Source organism: Hippocampus comes, unplaced genomic scaffold, assembly GCF_001891065.2.
Source record: "Hippocampus comes isolate QL1 unplaced genomic scaffold, H_comes_QL1_v1.1 scaffold78, whole genome shotgun sequence".
Classification (NCBI taxonomy): domain Eukaryota; kingdom Metazoa; phylum Chordata; class Actinopteri; order Syngnathiformes; family Syngnathidae; genus Hippocampus; species Hippocampus comes.
This window is the reverse complement of record NW_017805798.1, coordinates 297,989-310,188: the sequence shown is the minus strand read 5'-3', so window position 1 is coordinate 310,188 and position 12,200 is coordinate 297,989. Positions and strand designations below refer to the sequence as shown.

Here is a 12,200-nt window from a genome sequence, read left to right as displayed (position 1 = left end):
AATCCTTCTGCTTTGACTTGCCACTTACATATGTGCTTTCATCATGAAGGGATTATTGACATGTTTGAGAAGAAGATCGTGTTTGATGATATCTGGACTCCATAAAATAATCCAAATCAAGAATCTAATTTTTTGGGGCCAATGGCTGGTCTGACTTCAAGCAAATGTTGGCTAGTATGCGAGCAGGATTCGTCTTAATTTTGCTGGATGCCAAAGCCACGATAACTGGGCTCAGAGATTTTTGGGTTTTTTTGGTGGGGCGGTGGGGGATTTACATTTTTCAAGGATTATTATTGTACACCTATAACAATGGAACTGCTATGAATTCCTACTTGCTTATCTTCGCTCACCTTGATGTAATTGTTGGCACTTATGGGAGTAAGATCCCGAGAGATTTTGACTGATATGTGAACCGAAATGTCGGGAGTGAACAAGGTCCAAATTCCTTTGAAATATTCCAAAAGCAGCATTTCAGTTGTATTGAGCTTTTTAATGGTACTTTTTATGTTGTCCACCGAGATAGTTGCACCAATCCATATTTCAATTTTCATAAAGTGGACTATGCAGTTGATTAAGTATAAATCATTTTTAAGGATTTTTATACAGTGATGTATGATGAATCGAATACTCCCTAATCACGAAAATATTTATATGGCGAGCGATGCATCGATTTATCTCACGGAGTACAGAACGAGCGACGGATTGCAAACGCGATGGCCATTTTCCTGCTTTCAAGCTGGTGGGAAAAGACAAAATGGCATCTGGAAGCGCAAATGGTCAAAGAATTTCTCCTGCGGTAGATTGCAAACAATCCAAATGTCATCGCAGCCACAGAAGAGGCGCAGGATTCCTAAAAATCGATTGGAAAGAAAAATTAAAAGGAGTGGAAGGCAAGCAGAATAAACAGCGTCGCTCATGTTCAGAGTGTTTGAATCCTATTGAATATTAATGTAGTATATCCAACCGCATACATATTTATAGCTTATTTCAATGCTTATTGCTTTGTCGTCGTGGCTAAGCTCTCTAGGCAACATGTCCATTTCCGGTTATGACAGCCCTCGAGTAAATTATTCTTGTGCTCTTAATATGAATATTTGAAAAAAGAAACAGTTGACCTTTTGGTTTATTCAAAAAGAATATAAATAGTTTGACATTCAGAAGAAGCAGCTGCTAAGCGTATCACCTGTGCTCCGGTTCGTGTACCAGCTAGCGGGCGACTCCATGAGCTTGTGTAGCGTTGCTTTCCAATAAAATGAAAATAAGGAATTTGAGATAAGATAAGAAAAACTTTATTTGTCTCACAATGGAGAAATTCCCAATTTACAGCAGCAAATGTGATCTATTTAGTTTCTCGCGAGAGTTATGTGAGGAATCAATATGCACTGAGTTAGCATAGTACCTTGGCAGCTAATCAAGCACCTAGCGGACTGATCTGATCGAACTTTTTAACCCCCCCCCCCCAAAAAAGAGGAAATTAAGTAATTTAACATTTGATTTGATACCGTATAGCCACCTCGATACTGTCTTGTAACGTAATTGGAATGGCTCTGTGTTAGTTAGCATAGATGCTAGCGGGGCTAATCTGTTAGTTTGCACACCATCCACTGAATAAACGCCTCGCTACTACGTCAGCGGGTAAGCGTAAAGCCTCCACTCCGTTTCGCACATCAATGAGCAGGCTAATCGGTTAGCTTGTGCGCCAACCCTTTCGTGTTAAAAAATGGGGGGGGGGGGCGAAGAATTTGCCATTTATTTGCTTTTTTTGACTGAAGTTGCGTGAAGATACCAAATAACCACAGAGGTACTATTTTAGCGTTTCAGAGGAATCCCTTTAGCGCTAAATTAGCTAATCATTTTTTTTTTGTGTGCCAGTAAAAAAAAATTATATATATATATATATATATATACACACACACACACATATATTCACAGAGGAATGAGGTTATTTATTTCCATTTTGTCACACTGTCCTGTAATTACGTTGGTGTAAATATGCTTCTGTATGAACTGTAAATATGTAAATGCTGGTCCGTATGGAACAATCTTACTGTAAATGTAAAAAGAATAACTCGAAAAATGTAAAAATATCCATCTGTAACTTTGTCAGTGTTTCACAATCAGCAGTTCTCTGAAGTTTTAAATTGATCTCTTACCAGAAGATACTTCATCGAAATGACAAATTCCTGTGTGGATAATTGGCCCACCAAAAGGACCTATGATTATTATTATTACTGCTACTAATAATAATTTATATTTTAAACCTAGAACATTTTTGAATAGGCATTGATGTATAGCCAGTAAGAGTGGATCCCCACCAAAAGAATGAATTATGTCAATCTTATGCAAATTGTCTTTGTTTTTTTTTGGTTTTTGTTTTTTTGTCCAATTGTAATTGTTCTCTTTGCTTGTGTACAGTTGATGGTGGCCCTAATCCTCCTGTATTTGTTCCGTCGGCGTGAAATGAGTGTGTGTCACGAATAAAGATGAGCAAATGCTCTTATGGAGGTAAGAAAGCAAATCCAGGCGTGTTCCTTTTGCCGCGCTGACTTCAACCGCTTGACTCGTCTTCTATTCTGGCCGGCGTGACTCATTCATGCAAAGGAGCCAACGCTGTAAAAAGTGTCTCCTCCGCACCCGTTGCGCGGCCTTAAATCAACTTCTTCTCTACAGAAAAAAGCAATCAGAATAATCAATTGGTCTAAATATATCGAACCCACAAATCCACTATTCATCAAATCAAATACAATGAAATTCTATGACCTGGTTGACTTCAAAATTGCCCAATTAATGTATAAAGCACATAACAATCTCCTTTGTCAAAATATCCAGAAGCTTTTTGAAATCAGAGATAGTTGTTATAATCTAAGAGGTATTAATCAATATAAAAAATCCAGAACAAGAACAAACATCAAGCAAAGGTGTGTATCAGTAATAGGAGTTAATCTGTGGAATAAGCTTGAGATGGATCTGAAAATGAGTAAATCTTTGGACGAGTTCAAAAACAAATTCAAAAGATTAGTACAAAAAAACTACATAAAACAAAGTTAAGAAGATAAATTTTACATACTGGTACTTATAAAATATAGTAATACTATGGTTTGTTCTTGTTCTGGATTTTGAACAACTTATTGAATGTATTCAAGAAATGTGGTATATATAATGAATATGAGTCATTTGATATAAAAAGTAGAAAGAATAATGATACATATATACAAACCGAAAGGTGTATCAATAGATAAGCATAGTACACAAAAGGGTAAAAGTATTTGATGAAATTTAGATTTCTTCTTTTTCTTTGGTATTGGAAATGATCAATATACATTATTGCTCAAAAAGGGGTAGGACTAGATAAGTGGTATACTTCTTCCTACTCCTTTGAACATATAACTGTGATGATGTTTGTATTACTTACTTTTACTTTTATTTTCCTTTCATAATTTTTGTTTGCATTTTGTCATGTTATTGTATGTTTTATATATGTTCAATAAACAAACAAACAAACATGATTTGACTCACAACCCGCCATCTGAATAGTTGTCGCAGTGAGCGCAAGTGCTTTTCCTTGACTGTTGACGCTTTCTCGTGACAGTTCCAGGACTTTGGAAAGTGGCTGCCGGGTGATTTATTTATTTTTTTTACAGTCTTGCGCACTCCTCCAGTACGTTCCAGAGAGTGGAGCCGCTATAAAAGGAGAGCCGCGGGAGGGGTGGGCCATTGGCTCCTTTTTTTGGTGCTTTGGACGTGGACGGCGATGCGCCAGCCGCTGGACAAGTTGCCGAGCTTCTGTTGACTTGGATCGGACATGGCGGAGGGAGACTTTTACACCGTGGGCGGGCGGCAGAGGTTCCCGCGCGACCCCTTCGGCGAGTCGATGGCCTCACGCTTCCTGGCGGAGGACGACTTTGGCATGCCGTCCTTCCCGGACGACCTGTCCATGGACTGGCCCGGCTGGGCCCGGCCGGGCCGGCTGAGCTCCCGCCTTGGCTCGTCGACGCCGCCCTTCGGGAGCGGCCTGCGGGCGGCCTTCCCGGAACGCCGGCGGTCGCATTGTGGAAGTGTCAGGTGAGCCCCCCTCCCCCCCCCCCTCTTATTCTTGCTCTGTTGAAGTTGTTCTTGTTGCTGTTTGCTTTGGGTATCACAACTTGTAAAAATGGACAATCTCTGCGTCAATGTTTTGGACGCAACATTCTTTTTTTTCTTTGTCAAGGCTTTTTTTTTCCCCCGAAAAATTACAGATTAGTTTCACAATTTATAAAACATTCCTACGATTTAAAAAATCATGAAGTGAAAACAAATCGCACCCTGACGATTTTCTCAAATGTGCGTTTTTTTTTTAATTACAAAATAAATCATATTTATTTTAATCCCAAAAAATTTTATTTTATTTTATTCTTGAAATGTTTTTTCTTCAAGATAAGTTTATTTTTGTAATTTGCTAAATCTGAAGCAATTGTTCAATCATAAAGAATAAAAAACGTGAGAATTTTCTCATTCAAGAGTTTCCAATTTTTCATTCATGAAAAAAAATTCAAATTTATTTTTGCGACAATTCATAACTTTAGGATTCAGTGAAATGCTAATTTGTTGGAATTTTCTTTTCTTTTTTAATGGCTGTGCCACTTTTACGTGTATTGATTGATTATTTGGCCCATGCAGATTTGCATGAAATCTGCCCAGCGACCGGTTGCAGCGAGCATGTTTGCTTGCCGAACGATTTCTCATTCGCAGACGGACAGTCCAAAGTTCTCTCCTGCTGTTACTCGAACACCTGTCGCGCATTCCTCGAGCCTCGCTGCCGTTCCCTTGGCGGCCACGACCGAGCCAACCCGTACAAACAGCTCGCTTGTCGTCAACGCTTAGGACAGAATGTTCTGGAAAGTTGTTGGCGTTGCGCTCGTCGTGTTCAGTCGCGCTTTGTCGGAGATCGGAACTGCGGGAAGGTTGAACGCTTTGGCGACTTCTAGGGACCCCGCAGCCCACCCCCGGTGCCCCTTCCATGACTTTGTGTGTATGGTATGCCAGTTGGGCGGTTCAGTCAGCAGCTGTCACCGGAGTCTCGACCTCATTCTAAAAGTGTGGCAACAACGTGCTCGGAGGCTTGCGGGAAGAAGCGGAAGACCCCAATTGAGCAGCAACAGTCAGAGACCAGTCCGGAAATCTTGTTGACTTGATTTGGGAAATATTAGTGGGAAATTCATTTTGCAGCATCAATTTTGGCAGGTGTGTGTGTGTGTGTCATGTGTAGTCCCACCAAAAAAGCCTTGCGGGAAAATGCAATGGCAAGTCTGCCATTTTGTTTTTCAGTCTGTCCGCCTCGAAGACAACTTATGTCACCTTAATGATTCCAAAATTTTGCCCCCCACAGCCAGTTTTACTTGGCAACATGACATTTGGTTAGCATATGTCTGTCATGGCTCAAGCCACAAAAAAAAAAAACAACTCTCAAAATTTACAGCAAGTCTTCTATTGACCTTGGTAGGGACCTTTTTCGGCTCATTTTGGACTTCCAGGATGAACTTGTGCAAGTTGTTGTCTCGTGTCACTCACTTCCCCAAGCGCTTTGCATGTGTTTTGCTGGCGACGCACGCACAGAAGCTTCCAGAACACGTTACGCAGCACCTTTGGAATGTGCGCTCTCACTCCGCCGTGACGGAGCGCGCAAATCAGCGCGCCGCTTGAAATGGCAGGCGAGCCGAGTGTCCTCTCCTGAGACTTTGACGTGCGCCCAGCACTCGAGGAAGGCGACGAGGTTGAGGCGGCCCACGTCGCCGGCGGCTCACTTGACATTAAGCAGCTGCTCGCCGGCCTGACAGATACGAAAGACATCAGCGGGGCTTGGAAGAAGGAGGGGGGGAAGGGAGAAGCTGAGGCCGTGTGATCGCGTTCAAAAAAGACAAAATCAAAAAAACAGAGAGAGATGAACACCTGCGGTGGTTTTGTGTTCTTCAAGCATTGATTTGTTGTCCTCTTCCCGACAGGAAAACATGAAGAGAAGCAGGAGGAAGGAGGAATCGTCACAAAGAATTTCACCAAGAAGATCCAGTGAGTGGATAAGTGTGTGTGTGTGTGTGTGTGCGTGTGTGTATGATATAAATACGTCCCGTCCGTCGTCACCCCTCCCCCCTTCCCCCGAGTCACGGCTATAAATAACCGAGGCGAGGTTGCGACTGGAGCGTCTGGCGCTCCTTCCTTCCTTCGTCCTTTCCTGCGATGAGGATCCGTTTCCAGGTCGGCTGATGTTTACGTTGACCCGCCAGGGAGAAGCGTCTCGTCCGCGACCTTATTTGGCAAAGGCTTCGCACGGATATCTTCCGCTCCAACTTTTTTTCAAGCCCTTCGGGCCATTTTTGGAATGCGGGAGGAAGCCCGAGTAAAACCCACGCGTTGTATGTCAACTGGGGTTGAGGAGATGTTTTTTGTCACGATTTGCGAGGTGGTAGTTTTGGAGGACCCCAAAAAGCAGGGAGGCAGGGAGGAGCAGGGTGGAGTGACAAAATTGCAAACAGTAAAAAACACCGGAGAAACTAATTTGAAAAATCTCACTCAATTAAAGTCCAGAAAAACCAAAAGAAATCAAAGTCGCAAAAACCTAAAACAGAAAACAAAACATGACACGTGCACAGAGACACACAATGACCCGACGCTGACTGTTCGGGCAGGGAGTCCTTTTAACCACACACTCATGAAACAATGACCAACAGGTGTGCCACTGCAGGAGGAGCCCTACAGTGCCACCTGTTGGTCACAAACAAAACCACCCGAACAACTATCTATCTATCTATCTATCGAGAGAGAGAGAGAGAGAGAGAGAGAATTTTTTTTCTCATGTTACGCAAAACATTGACACCTCCTCAATATTATCTGATCAATATGATGTAATAATCTTGAAATTTCTCCTCCCCCCGGCATTGCTCTCATCGTGAATTTTTCTCCAAATCCAACAAGATTCAGACTTAACACCGCAGTCGATGTGACGTCATCCGTTTACAAATAAAACTTTGATTTGTGTGGAAGGCCTTTTCTCTCACTCTGGCACATTTTGTGCTTGACGTGACGCAATGTCGTGGTTCCCCTGGCAACCGATGTGCCGCATGTGCTCCCCCGGCAGGATCCCGACGGACGTGGACCCCCTGACGGTGTTCGCCTCGCTCTCTCCCGAGGGCGTGCTCATCATCGAAGCTCGCCAAACGCCGCCGTATTACCTCTTCAGCGACGACGCGCCGCCGCCGCCGCCTCCACCTGAGGAGGACGCCGACTCCGCCCTGAAGCTCCAAGAGGCGGCGGTGCACTAGACAAGCACCGCCCACTCTCTTCTTTACCTCCATTGTAGCAGATGATAGGAAATGTTTTGATTTGCTTTTTTTAAACAGGGTTGCACGTTGTTGCGCAATACCATGACATCATCCAAAGAATTGATATGAACATTTTGGCGCCACTCCTTGCTGTCATGTGTCAATGTGTTAAAAAAAAAAAAAAAAAAAAAGGAAAAATATTGACAACAAATCAGCCAGTCAAATCGGCCCCCGGCCAATTCATCAGTGGGGCCCTGTTTTCTTTTTGCTTAAATGCTGGAGAAAAAGGACCCCCCACCTCTCCCTTTGTTGTGTGCGCTCTTTTGTAAATAGAATTCATCCGGATTGTTCATTGGAATGTGGAGTGTTTTTTTTTCTATGCGCCGTTTTTTTTTTTTGAGGAATTTCTGTTGCAATAAAAGATGTCATCCGGCTAATTTTGTATCTTTTAGAAAGTCTGTGGCAGTCTGGTCGGTCAATGTGTCAATCATTTTGGATGACTCCAGGGTTGCCATGGCAACATCTTCATCTCATTGCTATTCATTGCTGATGTCTACCAACCTTGATATAGTTTTTACTTTTTTTTTTTTTTTTTGACATGTCGGTCGTTTTGCCGGAGGTGCCGCTGATGCGCGATTCTGCGCCACCCTGTTTCGAAATCGACAAATTGTGCTTTTTCTGTTTGTTTTTGTCCCCCCCCACCCACCACCCGACCCCCAGCTGACTTTTGAATGTCGCTTCTGCTTGTCAATACAGCCATTGCTCGCTTGTGGTGTCGTTCTCAGCTGGAGCAGTGGAGGCCGGTCAGCAGGGGGCGCTCGAAGGCAGCCACGGTCACCACCTTGCTTTCTTTGACGGTCAGAAAAATGCAAGACAGACACAATCTCTCCAATCGTTTGGATCGGACTTGGTATGTCTTTATTGGTGCGCCAAAGAAAGCGTGAAAGTGTGCGGCGGGAGGTACAGCGATGTCTTGAAACAACGAATGGCTCAACGATTGAGTTTTCCGTCATGGATGTGTGCAGGCGCAGATCGTTAGCGGTCACATCTAGACGGACGTTTTGACACTTGTGACTTTGCCGCCATTTTGGCGTGGATGCAGTGCTCTTCGAGCCATTGATATTAGCTGTATATTTCAGAAACGTGTTTGCAATCAACCGAAATGCAAAGTCAAGCATCTTGTCTTTATGAACAACATTCGCAGTCAATGTCGATCAAAATGTTTTGGTTTTTTTTTTTTCCACACCGTAGCAAGAAAGCCGCATGGCTGAGAAGTCATTGTTGATCATAGCATCCACAGCCAGGCTTTCACGAAAACAAATGCACACCTGGAGCAATCTTGTACAAGCAAGTCACGCCAAGACGAATTAATGGCACTTCCATTTCTTTCAATGAGAAACGATCATTTGCAATGCAAGTGTTTGAAATGAAGCGTGTGGTCACAAAATGAATCCAACTCGCATGTCAAGGCGCCACTGTGTAAGTAGCTCGATCACAGTATGCTCTATTTAAGGCTTAATGACGACGTCTCCACGGTAACCAGACCATTCCTACTCCTCCTCGGGCCGGGCCGCCTCCTCGGCGGAGTCGACCGGCGGCGGCATCTGGATCTCTTCATCCTCTTGGGCCGGCGCCTGCCAATCATTCCCGAGAATCTCTGCGGCGTCGACATCTGAAGGCTGCGACTCAGCGGCCGGCTCTCGCTGGCTCTCCTCGTCCTCCCGGTCGCGGTCCTCCTGGTCTTGGCACGGGGGTCCGCCGCACTCCTCTTCCTGTGAAGCTTCTGCCGGTGGGCTGCTGTCCAGGCTTTCTTCTTCTCCTGCGCCGTCGACCTCCACCTGTTTTCAGGCATGCATGACGGCGCAAAAAATGTCATGTTTTGGAAAAAACGCGCAGGCACTCGATTTTTTTTCTAAGATGGATGTCGTTGCAGGGCAGAGATGAACAGGCATCGGCGTGGACGGCCCTCCAGATGTTGGCCCCCAATTGGAGGCGCACATGCGTGAGTGATGAGTTTTGTTGTCCTTCCTCCTGCTGAAGCCAATGACTTTTTTATTTTGTCATAAGAAAAAAAAAAGAGTACTCTTCAAGTGGCTGTGGAACTTAGTACACCACCTCATGAAATGCACTACTTGTGCTGACCCAAATTGAGGTACAGTAGCATAGTAGGCCAATGTGTTCATCCACTACGAGCTGCGTTTTATTCAGAGAAAGTACGGATAATATCGTTGGATGTCAGTGGCAAGATGCACACTTTCGACAACTTGTCAAATTGTCGATTTCATGGGCAAAATAAGAAATCCAAATTCAAGATTTAAACCAGATTTAGGCTCCACTTGAGCACTTTTTGACTTTTGACCTTTGCTGAGGCATGAACCATGGCGTTTGTCCCAAACGTCTGCTACAAACCAAAATGGCCGACTTCCTGTTTGATTTCCTACTTGGCACCTTGAGGCTTTTTCAGATCTCAGAAAGAAGCCGAGGCGTTTACGCACCTTTATCGGAATGACGATGCTCGCGGCAGGAGCCGAGTCAGCAGGAATCGGAACTTCGGCGGTCAGGATGCCGTCGGCGGAGAGCGAGGAGACCATTTTGCGTAGGTCCGCCACCGCCGGGAGCCTGAAGAAGACAATCACGCTGGCCCAAAATTGTCCTTCGCCAATGCGGAAAAGTAAAGCGGTTGTGTTAGTTGATGTACTTGTATTTCCTTGTGAAACATCTGGAGACAAATCCGTCCCGGTCGGGCCGCTCCTCGTGTCTCCCTGCGGTACACAAATGGCGGAGCGAGTCGTTACAATTCTTCCCCAATGTGCTGCGTTGGCTTTATCGTTGATCTGGATCGCTTCATTGTGAAAACGCCGTACGAGATAACACGAATGTGCTGGATTTGCTGAATCCTTATCGGCCCGATAACCTCGAGTTAATTAACGTAAGGATTCGTCTTCCATCTTTTCCCACCGTCGACGCCGCCCGAACCACATGAGCAAAACTCACAATTTTCACAATTTACCGTCGTCAACCTGTCTTCCAAATCTGGTCCCGATTGGAAAAAAAATACAAACAATTGAAAAACGTGTAAAGGTTGCCAGGCTCCGCCCACTTTCCTTCAAGTAAAATAAAAACCAGTGTTTTTAAAAAAAATGACACACTACATTTTACATTAATGAAACGATTGGAAACGGGGGAAAAAAAAAACAATGTCAATTTCAAAGTATCCGAAAAAGTTTTTTGGCATCAAAAATGTGTTAGGGTAGCCTAGCTTTGAGAACGGGTTCACGGTACACATTTATTTTGGAACTCAAGGTTGCTCAACAATTTGGTTTTGGGGCCCGACCGATACAGCTGAAGTTTACCCCTTTTTGCCAGGACACATGAAAACAAAACAACCCCCCCCCCCCAAAAAAAAAAACAAAAACAAAAAAAACATGCCATGAACTCACCTGCGACCTGAAGAAAACCATCTTGGACGCAGACGGAAATCTCATGGACGGCAAAGTGTGCCACGTCCAGGTGGACCCTCCACCTTGGCTCCCCAGCGCTGTCGATTTCGGGCCTCCAGATGTGAGGCTTGAAGAGAGGCGTGCAGGAGGTCAGCACCGGGGGCATACCCGCATCAGGATGCTTCCACCACTGATGTGTGGGCGGGCAGCCCTCGTTTTGGGAACTTTGGCTCATCTCTTTTGGCGTCTCTCGTTTCCGTTTAGAGAAAATGCCGAAGGGAATGAGACTCGGGATGGTGGGGTGGGTTTATATAGCGTGACGACGCTCCCATGAGAAGGGCGTGCGTGCGTCTTTCGATATTTGCAGGCCACGCGCTTAATGAGTCGTATTTATAACTTTTCAGTGAACGGTGGCAAATAGCGAGCGCGGTCCGCCCTTTGCCGTCAAGCCCTCGGTGAACCAGTTGCCGTCGGGGGCGCCGAACGGGGCCTTGCTCACAAAAACCACCCGACCGAGTTATTGTTCGGGCCTTTGTTTTTTTTTTTTTTTTTAATAATCAAATGTCACGGCTGTGTGGGTTTCAACACGTTGGCGACGCATTCCTCATTCAGCTGTGGCACTTCCTGGATGGATTACATCATGGCGCAAATGCTTGACTTGTGACTTTGTTGTCAGGTTTCAGTGGTCAGATGCACAAAACCAAAATGAGAACACTCGCGAGAAGCTGCTGTAGGCCACCGCTCACGCCAACATGCTCACACGCAGACCAAGCGGCCAGACCTGACTCCAATTTCATAAGATACAAGAAAATAGCAATCTAGTCGAAAATAATATATACACTTAATAAAATGTAATTAAATCAAATATTTTTAGTAAGACTACAGTACATTTTGAAAAAAAAGTAAAAATTTCGATGAAACTTATCACATTTCATGAAAAAAAATACACTTTCTCAAATTAAATAAAATGTAAAAAAAAATGTCAGAATAAACCATTTTAAATATTAGTTGCTGCCTCGCAGTCAAACATTCCGCGTTCGACTCCACCACGGCGGACCAAAATTGTCACCGCGAGCGCCTGCCGTCGTCATGGCGACGGCAGACAAGCAGCCGCGGCCTGCGGCGACATTCGCCGCCCTCGCCAAAGATAAACAAGGCAATATGTTGCTCTTATTAGCACATCCACTCTTCTGATGCCCCCGTGGAGCTTTTCGCCATGCGCGCACGCCGCCGCTTTGTTGTGCGCACGCGCCCTCCTTCCAGGTGTTCGCATGCCATCGCACTTCATCACACACGCGCGCGCACACACGCGCACACTCGCCCCCAGAGCACACGCACACAAAGCGAGTGTCCCGATCTGACACCAAGGAGAGATTTGCGGCAAATGAACTCATCCATCAACGCAAGCCAAAGGGGGGCGCGGGTGGGGGGGGCAGGATGGGCCGAGAGCCGACTTGACACTCCACGC

General features: G+C 45.0%; 2 protein-coding genes across 2 annotated transcripts; one reads left to right on the top strand and one right to left on the bottom strand.

The window, feature by feature from the left end:
* The first annotated feature begins 3,544 nt into the window (after window positions 1–3,544).
* On the top strand, window positions 3,545–7,461 carry hspb8 (heat shock protein b8). The gene is made up of 3 exons (XM_019885433.1): window positions 3,545–4,062; window positions 5,956–6,042; window positions 7,109–7,461. The coding sequence occupies exons 1-3, from the start codon at window positions 3,803–3,805 to the stop codon at window positions 7,290–7,292; spliced, it is 531 nt and encodes a 176-aa protein (XP_019740992.1). The 5' UTR covers window positions 3,545–3,802; the 3' UTR covers window positions 7,293–7,461.
* Window positions 7,462–8,170: 709 nt separating this feature from the next.
* Window positions 8,171–11,035, bottom strand: LOC109525325 (heat shock protein beta-1). Its single transcript, XM_019885754.1, has 4 exons — window positions 10,733–11,035; window positions 9,991–10,054; window positions 9,788–9,911; window positions 8,171–9,130 (listed from the first exon to the last, which is right to left on the bottom strand). The coding sequence occupies exons 1-4, from the start codon at window positions 10,965–10,967 to the stop codon at window positions 8,843–8,845; spliced, it is 711 nt and encodes a 236-aa protein (XP_019741313.1). The 5' UTR covers window positions 10,968–11,035; the 3' UTR covers window positions 8,171–8,842.
* Between the last annotated feature and the right edge of the window lie 1,165 nt (window positions 11,036–12,200).